We start from the raw sequence: 17,584 nt of genomic DNA, 5'->3' as shown, positions 1-17,584 counted from the left end.
CTTGCTTTATGCTATGATGTCGTGATCGGTGTTCTTGTTGGCTTTCTTCACTTCTATTCAGTTTTATCGAAGCAGAAGTCTTAATTGATGAATTCCATTGACATAATCCAGACGTTAATCTTGATGATAGTTTTTCGTAGTCGCACAAACACAATTTATTTATTTATTTTTGACATATTTTCACTGTTGACACACTGCACAAATAAACTTTTTTGGAATGCTAAGCACTTACGAAATTTATCGCTGCACTATTATCATCGATGCACTTAAAGATCCCGGACGAGCCCCCACTTTTGTAATGGTCCGCCTAAGTCGTTGATATCTTGCTAATTGCTGTAAACGCACTATTTCACTCCCATTTACGGAGCTTGTTAGCACTTGATGTTAGGTTGACGCCATTACAATGTATTGTATTGTAGTAATCACTGCTGCTTGCTGGATCGCTGCTGTGTCTCGTTGCTGATGCTGGCTCTAAGTCTGGTTGTCTAGGGTAAACACATGAGGTCCCGTGTTTTTCATGTGCTTTTGATGATAAAGAACGAGCGAAACCAACACATATGTAAATATCAAATATTTATTACTTTAGTGGCCATATTAATTCCACTGTCCACCGCCGGCCGCGGTGGTCTAGCGGTTCTGGCGCTGCAGTCCGGAACCGCGGGACTGTTACGGTCGCAGGTTCGAATCCTACCTCGGGCATGGGTGTGTGTGATGTCCTTAGGTTAGTTAGGTTTAAGTAGTTCTAAGTTCTAGGGGACTTATGACCTAAGATGTTGAGTCCCATAGTGCTCAGAGCCATTTGAACCATTTGAACCACTGTCCACCAAAGACCATAACACAACACAAAGTAGTACTTCCTTTACATGTTCTTTGCATTGTTTTGCCAAACAATAACACAGAAACACACTTCACCAAAGTGACATTCCGACTGCTCCCGACTGCCTCCGACTGGTTTTCGACCCTTCTTGCTGCTTGTATTTATAACATTGTCAAAGAACTACTAAAAAGAGATGTAGTTTATAAGTCACATGTACATCTGTTATCATAATTTGTGCAGAAAAGTTATTAATTTGCATCGAGTGACATAATTTAACATGTTATTAAAATGACAGACAGATTTGTTGACTTGACAGAATAATTCTTTGTTACAAAAAGGCCGTTTTTTAGAAGTTTGTCAACTGATTTCTCTAATTTGCATAAATAAGTAAGTAACATGAATTATTAAGAATTACATTGGTTTTCGTCTAAAATAGGATTGATTACGTGAATACTGAGTGAAAACGCTCCTAGTGAACAAATAGGTTTCACTGGGTGATTTTTATTTAAGGAGATCCAAAATACTTAAGTTGGCCACTATTTTTCGTACTTCATATTAATTATTTAAGATAAACTTAGTGTTTTTCATGATGACATTTGCTGTATCAGTGATCAAGTGATATAAACTTTTGTGTGGGTCAGTTATTCAGTATAATTTAATGGGTTGACTGTTTATGGAGACATGTTGTGCAATCATTGTTAACATACACAATAACTTTTCTATAATCATAACTACTCATTAAACTGGTTGAATTTGGAGGGTATCGCATACTTCGGGAAAGTAAAGCCTTTAATATGTACCGTTACAAACTGCACACCCTTTTGCACCATGGTCCGGTTTTTACATTCATCGTGGAAATCATGCTTTCTCCTAGTACCATATCCATGGTATTCACTATTTCTTTAATGAAACTAGTATTTCTGCTGATGAACCCCATAATACCATATGTTATAAGAGAGTGGAAACATCCATAGTAAGCTACTTTCATTGTGCATATGTTTCTGCTCTCGGAGAGAACACGTAGGGCAAAACTCGATGAGTTGAGTCTCTTCTGAAGATTTATTATATGATGAGACCAGTTTACTGTTTACTTTTTTGATTCAACTCTTTCTATTGACTCTGTTCCACATTTCACATTTAATTCCTTCTCCGTTTTAGTAGTTGCAGTTAACTGAATATAATTAGTCTTATTAAAGCTCAACGAGAGTCCATTGAAGCTAAACCATTTCACTAAATCAGTAAGAATATTCTTAACAGATCCCTGATGATCTTCACATGTATGACCATCAATCACAATGTTGGTGTCACCTGCAAAAATGGTAAAAAAGCACTGTAACATTGTACATTGAAGTAGGTCATTTATAAATATGAGGAATAGTAGAGGACCAAGAATGGATCCTTGGAGCACTCCACATTTAATGGTTCTTTTATTCAAATGAAATCAGGCCACTGTGGATCTCATTGGTACTATCTACTACTACTTTCTGCTTCCTATCTTTGAGGTATGATTCTAACCACTTATTTGCTAAGCCACTTATTCCTAATAGGTCTGTTTTCTGTAATAGGATTTGGTGGTTTAGTGTCAAACACTTTTGACAAGTCACAAAATAATCCAATTTTTACCATTTTGTCATTAATTGATTCCAGAACTATATTTGTGAAAGCATAAATTGCTTGTATAGTTGACCGTCCCTTATGGAATCCAAATTGACTTTTGCTGAGAATGTTATATTTATTTAGATGTTTCAAAATTCTCGAATACATAAGCTTATGAGATCGAGATGCATGTAGAGGTATACTGAAAAACTGTCTCACAAATATCTTCGCATAAGTGTATATATTTACAGTAATCGGACACGTATACACGACACAAGATACAAATGCAGACTGAATGAATTAATATGGCGGCTCGGATTAGCAATCTTAAGTCAAAGATTATGTTTTTCATGGTTGATATGACCTATTGACACCACAAGCTTTGCTAAGTTTAGTCTGTTGGTATGAAGTAATATATCTTCTTATGATGTGTTTCAGGTTTCCTTGTGGGATTCATTTCAGCACCTGTTATGTCTGGATTCACATCAGCAACATCTGTAATAATAATTGTTGCACAGATAAAAGGTATCATGGGAGTGAGATTCAAATCACAAAACTTTATTGACAACCTTAGGCAGCTGTATTTACACCTGCCACAAACGAATCCTTATGACTGTCTGGTTGGAATATCATGCATCGTATTTCTCCTTTTATTAAGGGTAAGAACAATTCCTAAAGGTCTGCTGATTCATTTTCCAATGTTGGTTTAGATCTTATTACAATTGGAGGCAAGGCCATGATTGTTTTGTAATTAATGGAGTATTAAACTCTCTCTCACCTGCATCTAATTAATGATAATATTGTTTGGCAAGTAATTTATCACTAATTGTTTGTGGTTGAATAAATATTTAACATTACACTAATTTTCCAGTTTAGTTTTTGTCATCTTCTTGTGTGTCACAATTGCCATGAATTGCATCACAAGTAAATGAAATTATCACTCTTGAATTATACAAGTGTTTTAAAGATAATAGGTAAAGCTGAATGGGAAAGCCAGAAAGTGATATTTTGATTACATATGTTGCGTATCCTCTCCCCATGAACCATGGACCTTGCCGTTGGTGGGGAGGCTTGCGTGCCTCAGCGATATACAGACAGCCATACCGTAGGTGCAACCACAACTGAGGGGTATCTGTTGAGAGCCCAGACAAACATGTGGTTCCTGAAGAGGGGAAGCAGTGCAGCCTTTTCAGTAGTTGCAAGGGCAACACTAACCAAAATGGCCTTGCTGTATTGGTACTGCGAACGGCTGAAACCAGGGGGAAACTACAGCCGTAATTTCTCCAGAGGGCATGCAGCTTTACTGTATGGTTAAATGATGATGGCATCATCTTGGGTAAAATATTCTGGAGGTAAAATAGTCCCCCATTCGGATATCCGGGCAGGGACTACTCAAGAGGACGTCGTTTTCAGGAGAAAGAAAACTGGTGTTCTACAGATCGGAACGTGGAATGTCAGATCCCTTAATCGGGCAGGTAGGTTAGAAAATTTAAAAAGGGAAATGGATAGGTTAAAGCTGGATATAGTGGGAATTAGTGAAGTTTGGTGGCAGGAGGAACAGGACTTTTGGTCAGGTGAATACAGGGTTATAAATACAAAATCAAATAGGGGTAATGCAGGAGCAGGTTTAATAATGAATAAAAAATGGGAGTGCGGGTAAACTACTACAAACAGCATAGTGAACACATTATTGTGGCCAAGACAGACATGAAGCCCACGCCTACTACAGTAGTACAAGTTTATATGCCGATTAGCTCTGCAGATGATGAAGAAATTGATGAAATGTATGATGAGATAAAAGAAATTATTCAGATAGTGAAGGGAGATGAAAATTTAATAGTCATGGGTGACTGGAATTCGATAGTAGGAAAAAGGAGAGAAGGAAACTTTGTAGGTGAATATGGATTGGGGCTAAGAAATGAAAGAGGAAGGCACCTGGTAGAATTTTGCACAGAGCGTAACTTAATCATAGCTAACACTTGGTTCAAGAATCATGAAAGAATATGAAACTTACTGGCAGATTAAAACTGTGTGCCAAACTGAGACTCAAACTCGGGACCTTTGCCTTTCGCGGGCAAGTGCTCTACTGTCTGAGCTACCCAAGCATGACTTACGCCCCGTCCTCACAGCTTTACTTCTGCCAGTACCTTGTCTCCTACTTTCCAAACTTTACAGAAGCTCTCTTGCGGACCCTGCAGAACTAGCAATCCTGAAAGAAAGGATATTGCAGACACATGGCTGAACTACAGCCTGGGGGATGTTTCCAGAATGAGATTTTCACTCTGCAGCAGAGTGTGCACTGATATGGACCTTCCTGGCAGATTAAAACTTAAAAGTTTTAATCTGCCAGGAAACATCCCCTAGGCTGTGGCTCAGCCATGTCTCTGGAATATCCTTTCTTTCAGGATTGCTAGTTCTGCAGGGTCCGAAGGAGAGCTTCTGTGAAGATTGGAAAGTAGGAAGATGAGGTACTGGCAGAAGTAAAGCTGTGAGGACAGGGCGTGAGTCATGCTTGAGTAGCTCAGACGAAGGCAAAGGTCCCGAGTTCGAGTCTCAGTCTGGCACACAGTTTTAATATGCCAGGAAGTTTAATATCAGTGCACACTCCGCTGCAGAGTGAAAATCTCATCATGAAAGAAGGTTGTATACATAGAAGAAGCCTGGAGATACTAGAAGGTATCAGATAGATTATATAATGGTAAGACAGAGATTTAGGAACCAGGTTTTAAATTTTAAGACATTTCCAGGGGCAGATGTGGACACTCACCACAATCTATTGGTTGTGAACTGTAGATTAAAACTGAAGAAACTGCAAAAAGGTTGGAATTTAAGGAGATGGGACCTGGATTAAGTGACTAAAGCAGAGGTTGTACACAGTTTCAGGGAGAGTATAAGGGAACAATTGACAGGAATGGGGCAAAGAAATACAGTAGAAGAAGAATGGGTAGCTTTGAAGGATGAAGTAGTGAAGGCAGCAGAGGATCAAGTAGGTAAAAGACGAGGGCTAGTAGAAATCCTTGGGTAACAGAAGAAATATTGAATTTAATTGATGAGAGGAGAAAATATAAAAATGCTGTAAATGAAGCAGGCAAAAAGGAATACAAACGCCTCAAAAATGAGGTCGACAGGAAGTGCAAAATGGCTAAGCAGGGATGGCTAGAGGACAAATGTAAGGATGTAGAGGCTTATCTCACTAGGGGTAAGATAGATACTTCCTATAGGAAAATTAAAGAGACCATTGGAGAAAAGAGAGCCACATATATGAATATCAAGAGCTCAGATGGAAACCCAGTTCTGAGCAAAGAAGGAAAAGTAGAAAGGTGGAAGGAGTATATAGAGGGTTTATACAAGCGCGATGTACTTGAGGACAATATTATGGAAAAGGAAGATGATGTAGATGGAGATGAAATGGGAGATATGATACTGTGTGAAGAGTTTGACAGATCACTGAAAGTCCTGAGTCAAAACAAGGCCCTGGGAGTAGACAACATTCCATTAGAACTACTGACAGCCTTGGGACAGCCATTCCTGACAAAACTCTACCATCTGGTGAGCAAGATGTATGAGACAGGCGAAATACCCTCAGGCTTCAAGAAGAATACAACAATTACAATCCCAAAGAAAGCAGGTGTTGACAGATGTGAAAATTACTGAACTATCAGTTTAATAAGTCACAACTGCAAAATACTAACGCAAATTCTTTACAGACGAATGGAAAAAGTGGCAGAAGCTGACCTCTAGGAAGATCAGTTTGGATTTTGTGGAAATATTGGAACAGGGGTCGCAATACAGACCCTATGACTTATCTTGGAAGATAGATTAAGGAAAGGCAAACCTACGTTTCTAGCATTTATAGACTTAGAGAAAGCTTTTAACAATCTTGAGTGGAATACTCTCTTTCAAATTCTGAAGGTGGTGGGGGTATAATACAGGGAGCGAAAGCTATTTACAATTTGCAAAGAAACCAGATGGCAGTTACAAGTGTTGAGGGACATGAAAGAAAAGCAGTGGTTGGGAAGGGAGTGAGACAGGGTTGTAGCCTATCCCTGAAGTTATTTAATCTGCATATTGAGCAAGCAGTAAAGGAAACAAAAGAAAAATTCAGAATAGGTATTAAAATCCATGGAGAAGAAATAAAAACTTTGAGGTTTGCCGATGACATTGTAATTCTGTCAGAGACAGCAAAGGACTTGGAAGAGCAGTTGAACGGAATGGACAGTGTCTTGAAAGGAGGATATAAGATGAACATCAACAAAAGCAAAACGAGGATAATGGAATGTGGTCGAATTAAGTCGGGTGATGCTGAGGGAATTAGATTAGGAAATGAGACACTTAAAGTAGTAAATGAGTTTTGCTATTTGGGGAGCAAAATAACTGATGATGGTCGAAGTAGAGAGGATATAACATGTACACTGGCAATGGCACGGAAAGTGTTTCTGAAGAAGAGAAATTTGTTAATATCGAGTATAGATTTAAGTGTCAGGAAGTCGTTCCTGAAAGTATTTGTTTGGAGTGTAGCCATGTATGGAAGTGAAACATGGACGATAAATAGTTTGGACAAGAAGAGAATAGAAGCTTTTGAAATGTGGTGCTACAGAAGAATGCTGAAGATTAGATGGGTAGATCACATATCTAATGAAGAGGTATTGATTAGAATTGGGGAGAAGAGGAGTTTGTGGCACAACTTGACTATAAGAAGGTAGGACATGTTCTGAGGCATCAAGGGATCACCAATTTAGTATTGGAGGGCAGCATGGAGGGTAAAAATCGTAGAGGGAGACCAAGAGATGAATACACTAAGCAGATTCAGAAGGATGTAGGTTGCAGTAGGTACTGAGAGATGAAGAAGCTTGCACAGGATAGAGTAGTGTGGAGAGCTGCATCAAACCATTTTCTGGACTGAAGACCACAACAACAACAACAACATGTTGCGTATCTTTCTGAAAATATGGGAAAAATGTATGTATTAGGCGCAAGAGTCAGAAAGGTTCAAATGTGTGTGAAATCTTATGGGACTTAACTGCTAAGGTCATCAGTCACTAAACTTACACACTACTTAATCTAAATTATCCTTAGTGCAAACACACACACCCATGCCCGAGGGAGGACTCGAACCTCCGCCGGGACCAGCCGCACAGTCCATGACTGCAGCGCCTTAGACCACTCGGCTGATCCCACGCAGCAGTCAAAAAGGAAACAGTTACAATCTTAGAGAAGGAAAGTTGTTGCTTACCATATAGTGGAGATGCTGAGTCATGATAGGCACAACAAAAAGATTCACACAAGTATAGCTTTCGGGCTTTAAGGCCTTGTCAGAAATAGACACACATACACATGCACACACATACTCACACAAACACAACTTTTACACACATCTGCAGTCTCAGACAACTGAAACCGCACTGTGAGCAGCAGCGCCAGTGCATGATGGGAGTGGCGAATGGGTGGGGGTAAGGAGGAGGCTGGGGTGGGTTAGGTGAGGGATAGTATGGTGGGAGTGGTGGACAGTAAGTGCTGCAGTTTAGACAGATAGCAGGAGAGAAGGTGGGGAGGTGGGGGGTAAGTAGCAGAAAGGAGAGAAATAAAAAGAAATTAAAAGACTGGTTGTGGCAGTGAAATGATGGCTGTGTAATGCTGGAATTCGAACAGGGAGGGGGCTGGAAGGGTGAGGACAGCATCTAATGAAGGTTGAGGCCAGGAGGGTTATGGGAACATAGGATGTATTGCAGAGAAAGTTCCCACCTGTGCAATTCAGAAAAGCTGGTGTTGGTGGGAAGGATCTATGTGGCACAGGCTGTGAAGCAGTCATTGAGATGAGGGATATCATGTTTGGCAGCATGTCCAGCAACAGGGTGGTCCACTTGTTTTTTGGCCACAGTTTGTCAGTGGCCATTCATGTGGACAGACAGCTTGCTTGGTTTGGCCACTTCTCTATTATTGTAACTTTCCATCCTGGATTTTCTGTCGTTCGAAAGGAAACAGTTACATGGATACACTAAGGAACATATTTTACTTTGCTAGCATGAGTGAAACGTTTCTCTCAGTCTTGAATCATGCAAGATATTAATCCAAATTCCATTAATTAATTCTGGCTGCATTAAATGCATAATTTGTCTTTCACAAAATTGACCCAAACATCACATTTATGTAACTAACTGCCATGTGGTTGTATGATTTTGCAGGTCCAGGACTTTCACCATTTTTCTCTCAGTTTCTACAGTTAATAAGTATCATAAACTTCTCAAAAATATGTTAAGGGTTAACAGTTTCTTCACACCAACTACTATCAGCCAAGTCACAATTATTGAACTCACATAATGTTTCAAAGTTTTACCCTGAATCACAGTTTTGCACTTCACTGCAGATTGTAGTTTCCTTCCCTGGAGTTGAATTCCAGTCTAGAACATAATCTGGATCTATTAGGAAAGTTCTGGGCATATTCTATGGCTTGAGAATATGACCTACAGACATAGGTTGTGGTTTGGAAAAGTGTTCAGTCTCTATTAATAGTATAAGATCTTATTGAGCATACCTTACAACTGAGTCCTTCTACCAACCACAAATTCACTCCCAGGTGTAACCAAAAACTTTAGAAACCCCCAGCTCGCTAATACAAGTATTCCTCAAGCATGCTGTTGTAATTGGAGGAACTGATTAGGATGCTTACAGTTTTGTAAGAGATGGGCATGAGAAGACATCCTGCAAAACAAAATTAAATGCTTTTATGAAAGCTACTTACAACAGTTAGTTTGAGAGCCTACTCATGGCAGAAACATGTTAGATTTAATGAAACCAAGTAGGTCTGTTCTTTTTGAGAATATCAACACTGAAAATACTATCAGTTCCTATGAGACAGTTGCTGCAACAATGGTTACCAAAGTATAAAGTGGAGCTAAAACAAATACAAACATTTACATGTTTAGAAAAATAGATAAAATTGCATCATTGTAATGCTTCAATGAGTACTTGAAACATTTAGCTCTAGACAATAGTTTGTACAGGAACTGTTACTCAAGTCTAGAAGAATAGTTGACAAAGCCTTGTCCACCCTCCATAGCACATAAACCCTGCCTAGCTGATCTTTTCAACTTTCCGCATCCCCAAAAACTCCTTACCAATTCTCCACTGCATCCAGAGGCATAACATTCCCATAACACCATTGTTAACCTTTCCACCAAAACCCTCAGCTCCACAGAAGTTTCAGTCCTCTCCAAAGGTCTCAGCGTTAGCCCCACATCCAAATTCAACCATGCTGGTCTTGTCAAAGACCTAGTTTCCTTCTTCTGATACCTACAATGGAAGCACTTCTTTGTAGCCAGTCCCTCCAACTCCCCCCTTCCCCCACTTAACCACCTGCTGGTCACCTTCCAAGAATTCCTTGCTTTCAACTTAGCCTCACCATCCTTCCACAGGTTCCTTCTTCAGAACACTAAGATTTCTATAGAAGAAAGAATAGTCATACACAACCTCAAAACAAATCGTGACCTAATCATCCTACCTGTAGACAAAGGTCCCACCACTGTTGTTATGAATCGCAATTACTACCTGGCATAAAGTATGTTCCAATTATCTGGCTCCTCCACCCATTAACACTGCCAGTGTGATCCCATACCAGGAGTCCACCACAACCTCCAGTGCCTGCTTAATGTCTTAGGCCCTTCCCAGAATCTCTCCCCTGGATCCATTTCCCTCCTCACCCCTATGACACTCTGCACACCCACCTCCTACGTGCTTCCCAAAATCCACATGCCCAACAGTCCTGGATACCCCACTGTGGCTGATTATTGTGCCCACACTTAAAGAATTTTGGGCCTCATTGACCAACACCTACAACCATTTGCCTGTAATCTAGACTCTCATGTCAAAGACACCAAATACTTCCTTCATTGACTGTCCACCATTGCCACCCCTTTACATCTCGGATCCCTATTCACCACTGTTGATACCCTCATCCTATACATCAACATCACTCACACACATGGTCTTACCACTGTTGTACACTACCTTTCCCAATGTCTTTCAGACTCCAAACCCACTACCTCATTCCTCATACACCTTACTAACTTTATCCTAACCCACAACTGCTTCTCCTTTGAAGGGAACGTTATTTTATTGTTGTGGTCTTCAGTCCAGAAAATGGTTTGATGCAGTGCTCCACGCTACTCCATCCTCTGCAAGCCCCTTCATCTCTGAATAACTGCTGCAACCTACCTCCTTCTGAATCTGCTTAATGTATTCATCTATTGGTCTCCCTCTATGATTTTTACCATCCACACTTCCCTCCGATACTAAATTGATGATATCTTGATACCTCAGAATGTGTCCTACCAACCGATCCCTTCTTCTAGTCAAGTTGTGCCACAAATTTCTCTTCTCCCCAATTCTATTCAGTACTTCTTCATTAGTTACATGATCTACCCACCTAATGTTCAGCATTCTTATGTTGCACCACATTTTGAAAGCTTCTATTCTCTTCTTGTCTACACTGCTTATCATCCCTGTTTCACTTCCGTACATGGCTACACTCCATACAAATACTTTCAGAATAGACTTCCTCACATTTAAATCTGTATTCAATGTTAACAAATTTCTCTTCTTCAGAAATGCTTTTCTTGCCATAGCCACTCTACATTTTATATTCTCTCTACTTTGACCATCATCAGTTATTTTGCTCCCCAAATAATAAAACTCATTTACTACCTTAAGTGTCCCATTTCGTAATCTAAATCTCTCGGCATCACCTGATTTAATTCGACTACATGCCATTACACTCGTTTTGCTTTTGTTGATTTTCATCTTATATCCTCCTTTCAAGACACTGTCCATTCCATTAAGCTGCTCTTCCAGGTCCTTTGCTGTCTCTGATAGAATTTCAATGTTGTTGGCAAACTTCAAAGTTTTTATTTCTTCTCCATGGATTTTAATTCCTACTCCAACTGTTTCTTTTGTTTCCGTTACTGCTTGCTCCATATGCAGACTGAATAACATTGACGATAGGCTATAACCCTGTCTCAAATCCTTCTCAATCACTGCTTCCCTTTCATGCCCCTTGACTCTTATAACTGCCATCTGGTTTCTGTACAAATTGCAAATAGCCTTTTGCTCCCTGTGTTTTACACCTTCCACCTTCAGAATTTGAAAGAGAGTATTCCAGTCAACATTGTCAAAAGCTCCTTCTAAGCATACAAATGCTAGAAATTTAGGTTTGCCTTTACTTAACCTATCTTCTAAGATGAGTCATAGGGTCAGTATCACCTCATGTGTTCCAACATTTCTATGGAATCCAAACTGATCTTCCCCAAGGTTGGCTTCTACCAGTTTTTCCATTCGTTTGTAAAGAATTCGTTTTAGTATTTTGCAACCATGACTTGTTAAACTGATAGTTCGGTAATTTTCACACTTTAATGAGAAAAAATATATTATTATTATTATTATTATTATGTAAAAAATGAATGTATGAAAAATGTGGAAGAAATGGCTTTAAATATTGTTATTTACTCTCTCAGTACGAACTTTGTTGTAGAACCCCTTATTTACGTGTGGTAATAAAAATTCATTTAGACAGAATTAAGCACATTTAAAATTACGTGAACTTTGGCAACCCTCTCCAGCTGATAAATTCACACTAACTGATTAATAACATTTATGACTGAAAATTATTTAAATTAAATTTTTTACGTATTTCGGCCTTGGCACACATTTTCCAAATGCAGCGGGTTTTTAAATATTTACTGAATTCTTTCCCGGCGTTAGCTATGGAACACAAGACTGTCTCTGTTAGCATAAAATGGTTATATATTGCCAAGCCGACCTGAACGTTTAATCATCATTGACAAAACACACTTCACTATACGTTTAAGTTATCTGCTTTAGAAATTGAAAGAACCAACAAATTAACAACTTCAACGTTAATTATCCGCCTATGAATGCACAAATGTAAAACCAGTAATAAATTCAGTCAGCCTCAGGATCGCTGTAAAAGAAAAATATTTCGTAATTCACTGCTAATTTTACCTGCTCCCGATTTACGGGTTTGGTTAATTTTATAGCGGAACAATTTTTTAAATGTGCCGCCGCTGCAAATCGTTCGGTCGCGGCACAGCCCAGCAACACCAACGATAATCGCTAAAAGTGCTGAAAATTCTTTAAAGAAATATTATAGATGACATGGGCAAGCTAATTTACATTAGTAATACACAATTTTGATAAATTATAATGTATTATACCACAACAATAATTAAAATTACACACCTTTATAATTTCTCCTCTAATGGCGGATAAAAATAGATACAGACAAAAGAAGTCTACTCATTCATATAATGCTACGTCACAGGTTCCTCTCTCTCTCAGCTCTCGAGGAAGACAACAAAGAATGCACATTATGTATTCCTATTTATACTATTGCTGATTGTGAATGTCTCTTTGTATCTTACAACATTATTTTGTTCTGTGGCTGTATTTTACATTTTTTTCATCGCAGATATTAACATATTTCGTAATTACATTATGAGTATAGAAATATTACAATCATAAATACATCGAGAATATTATTACAGAAAATATTACAATAATAACCAACGTCCTTTATACAAAATTAAATAATATTTTTTGTTAAACAATTACAGTATATACGAATTGCTTCATAGCGCGTATATAGTACAGTTAAATTTTAGTTTATTAATAGTGTGTGTGCTGCCAGGGAACGTTACATTGCCCCCTGGCAACATTTGGCAAAGAGTTTCTATCCTTTGACACAATGGTGCCAGTAACGTTCTTTACAATTCTGTTTTTTTTTTTTTTTTTTTTTATGGAATGGCTCTTTTAATTAGTCCCAGGGTTATATATGTTCATGGCTCCCCCATTTGGGTGAAGGCAGACAGGAAACCTAGGCAAAACTGTGCCGGAGCCCAGCCATCCCAGTTGGTTCATGATTAATCTTGTCTCTTTAACAGTAATTCTTTTGAAATGATTTAGCAGTTTGTCATCAACGGTTACATAATATCACAGTCACATACAGTTCAATGAAAGTTTGTTGTGTGAGTTTAACAACTCGTAATTATCATTTTGCGATATACTGCAAGGTCACTTGTCCTAGGATATATCACTTAGTTTTTTGAAATCATTTAGTACAACGTCACTTTCATAATGTTCTCACTACCTATGTGTTACAAATCCATCTCCTACACTTGTTAGTGTTCATTTTCTCTCGTGAATTTACGAGTATACATAATAAGTGTTCAATGTTTGTCAACAATCGAGTTCATTGACATGTTATGCAGTTTGTGTAAATATTTTGGAATATGTCAATAATGCTGTAGTTGGTGAGCGGTGCGGAGTGATTGTTGAGTGGCGCTCGGCGCGGCGCGTCTGCTCTGTGTAGGTCACCGCCCCCGGTGTTGACAGCTACGGCGCGGAGAGGTGTGTGGCTGACAGGTATGTTACGGATTGCTGCGGCCGCTGCATGGCTGAAGTAGCCGGATGCACGTTGTATATCAGCTCGCCCGTGTGACATCTTCTTGCAGTGCTCCAGCAAACATGCAACAAATTCACAAACAGTGTACTATTCTTATGGGCATTTTTCCTGCTGTGGGAAAGAACGCACACAGTTATTGGCAGTTATTATTCAGTAGGCCTTCACTAGTCTGGTTTGCACAATGTTTCGTTGTCACAGTAACGCGTTTTATGGGCACACAATATTTTTTCACCATGTCATGACTTGTGATTAGTCACACGCAAGTTTTCACCTTACAACAAAATGTATCTCCGTAGTCAATGCGCTTTCCGGGCGTCCCTTGACACACAAAGAATATATTTTTTTTTGTACACACGCACAGTACAAGTTATAGTTTGACACTAGCTTGGTCTACCGTCTATTATCGGCTCACTGTTCGTGTCGTGCTAGTTCCTTGCCCATTTGCACACACGGCGATGATACAGTTTCTTATTGCTAGTTCGAAACAACCTCGTGACGTATTGCTGCAGTTTTAACAGTCACTGTCTGTCTCTGTCACACAATACTGCACTTTTGTTTAAGTTTTCTCAGTTACAATGTCCGTTGTGCAATTTTTTGTAACAGCACATTCGTAACTTCTTTGTTCGCTCTTTACCAAATATTAAAATTTCGTATTAGTTTGCCCAAAAAATCACCTATATTTATGTTCGAGTAGATTTTATTTGTGCATTCCAACCGGATTCAGGCATATTGTTCAATAACTCCTTTGAAACTATGTCTCACTTTACTTGCAAGGTCCTACGTAACTACAGTGTAGTGCCTGTAGGCTCAAATTGACTTGGACTGTATCAGGCTAGCTCTTTCTACTGATTCGATCTGCACATGCTTCAATTGAAGCTTCTTTGTGCGTAACTTTGCGTTACTTAAATTTGCAATAAGTTTGACTCCCATGGTGCCCTCGGGTCACTACTGGATGCATTACTCTCTTTGATAATACTGGTTTAAAAATAAAGTTCTCAGGGTCTCATATTATTAATATTATTCTGGGTTCGAACCTGTCAATCTTACAGCTAGTCATGTATATATGTATACATGTTATAAGTCACAGCTGCAAAATACTAACGTGAATTCTTTACAGACGAATGGAAAAACTAGTAGAAGCCAACCCCGGGGAAGATCAGTTTGGATTCCGTAGAAATGTTGGAACACGTGAGGCAATACTGACCCTACGACTTATCTTAGAAGCTAGATTAAGGAAGGGCAAACCTACGTTTCTAGCATTTGTAGACTTAGAGAAAGCTTTTGACAATGTTGACTGGAATACTCTCTTTCAAATTCTGAAGGTGGCAGGGGTAAAATACAAGGAGCGAAAGGGTATTTACAATTTGTACAGAAACCAGATGGCAGTTATAAGAGTCGAGAGACATGAAAGGGAAGCTGTGGTTGGGAAGGGAGTGAGACAGGGTTGTAGTCTCTCCCCGATGTTATTCAATCTGTATATTGAGGAAGCAGTGAAGGTAACAAAAGAAAAATTCGGAGTAGGTATTAAAATCCATGGAGAAGAAATAAAAACTTTAAGGTTCGCTGATGGCATTGTAATTCTGTCAGAGACAGCAAAGGACTTGGAAGAGCAGTTGAACGGAATGGATAGTGTCTTGAAAGGAGGATATAAGATGAACATCAACAAAAGCAAAACGAGGATAATGGAATGTAGTCGAATTAAGTCGGGTGATGCTGAGGGAATTAGATTAGGAAATGAGACACTTAAAGTAGTAAATGAGTTTTGCTATTTGGGGAGCAAAATAACTGATGATGGTCGAAGTAGAGAGGATATAACATGTACACTGGCAATGGCACGGAAAGTGTTTCTGAAGAAGAGAAATTTGTTAATATCGAGTATAGATTTAAGTGTCAGGAAGTCGTTCCTGAAAGTATTTGTTTGGAGTGTAGCCATGTATGGAAGTGAAACATGGACGATAAATAGTTTGGACAAGAAGAGAATAGAAGCTTTTGAAATGTGGTGCTACAGAAGAATGCTGAAGATTAGATGGGTAGATCACATATCTAATGAAGAGGTATTGATTAGAATTGGGGAGAAGAGGAGTTTGTGGCACAACTTGACTATAAGAAGGTAGGACATGTTCTGAGGCATCAAGGGATCACCAATTTAGTATTGGAGGGCAGCGTGGAGGGTAAAAATCGTAGAGGGGGACCAAGAGACGAATACACTAAGCAGATTCAGAAGGATGTAGGTTGCGGTAGGTACTGGGAGATGAAGAAGCTTGCACGGGATAGAGTAGCATGGAGAGCTGCATCAAACCAGTCTCAGGACTGAAGACCACAACAACAACAACATATATACATGTAATAGAAAAGACTGTACCAAGAAATATTTCAAGTTTGACACACATATAGAATATTAAGCAGTACACAAACTAATCACTACTAAAACGTTCCTCCTGGCTGATCTCTGTCACAATTTAACACTACAAATAATTGCACTAATCAGGTTATCCGTGCAGACATTTAGAGCATGTTTAAGCTAACACTAATTAAAAAGAAGACATAACACAAATAATCATAAACAAAAGAGAAAGTCAATCATATTCTTATAACTAAATACTTCTACATTAGTACATTATATCTACAGATCACACATCATTAATGTTCATTCATTTCCAAAAGATGGTGTACCATTTTACACATAGGACTATTAGTCATTTATTGTAGGAATATTTTCACATCCTTACGCGGATACAGTCCCCGTACTCTCCCTGATTGGGGATCTGCTAAGAGATAGCTACTATTTCCTTCTTGGACCAAGGAATGGAGTATGAGGCTCGATAGTAGGTTTTGTGAGGCTTCACCTCGATATTGTATTGATATCCCTTAACAATTCCTGGTCGTTCTGAAAATACATCTGCATAGTCAGACAATAACTGTACCAAATCCTGCTGTTGCATTGAGTTCAAATTTTCGGACTGTGATACTTTGTTCACAAGTGCGTCCACATTTGCTTTTAATTGATCACCTTGTACGTCTGGATAATAGAGATTTTGTCCTAGAGAATGATTGTCTAAATGTAGTATCCACTGATTCCTACATTTTATGTTAATAGCATTACAATTAGGCACAGGTACCTCTTCAGATCTGAACATGGACAATTCTATCCTCCTACCCGTGTTCATCAAACTTAATTTTCCCCGAGAAAGGTCGATTGCTGCGTCCCTTTCTCTCAAAACATCTACCCCCAAAATGCAGGCTACCTTTAAACCCTTTACTACCAGGAACGAGCACGCTATGGCTTCTCCCCCTATATACATCTCTACCCGCACTTGGAGTTTAATTATTTGTCGCTGTGCACTGATGGCTCCAGTGACTTTGCAATTGTTCACAGGAAAAGTCAGCATACGCTTTTCTTTCCCCATTACTCTGAATAGGTTCAAAATGGTTCAAATGGCTCTGAGCACTATGGGACTCAACTGCTGAGGTCATTAGTCCCCTAGAACTTAGAACTAGTTAAACCTAACTAACCTAAGGACATCACAAACATCCATGCCCGAGGCAGGATTCGAACCTGCGACCGTAGCGGTCTTGCGGTTCCAGACTGCAGCGCCTTTAACCGCACGGCCACTCTCTGAATAGGTCCATACTCATGACACTGACAGTAGCACCTGTATCTACGATTGCTTGCACATCAATATTGTTAATTTTGATCT

At 39.2% G+C, this 17,584-nt stretch overlaps 1 protein-coding gene across 1 annotated transcript in view; it reads left to right on the top strand.

Moving 5' to 3' along the window:
• The window catches only part of LOC126235756 (sodium-independent sulfate anion transporter), a 136,582-nt gene that overhangs the window by 73,406 nt on the left and 45,592 nt on the right, over window positions 1-17,584 (top strand). Inside the window, exon 4 of the mRNA XM_049944555.1 lies at window positions 2,852-3,072. Coding sequence (XP_049800512.1) covers window positions 2,852-3,072 — 221 coding nt within the window. The remainder of the gene's footprint in view (window positions 1-2,851; window positions 3,073-17,584) is intronic.

This window comes from Schistocerca nitens, chromosome 2 (genome assembly GCF_023898315.1).
Source record: "Schistocerca nitens isolate TAMUIC-IGC-003100 chromosome 2, iqSchNite1.1, whole genome shotgun sequence".
In the NCBI taxonomy this organism is placed as follows: Eukaryota; Metazoa; Arthropoda; class Insecta; order Orthoptera; family Acrididae; genus Schistocerca; species Schistocerca nitens.
Note: the sequence above shows the minus strand (reverse complement) of the source record. Positions and strands in the feature narration are given on the sequence as shown.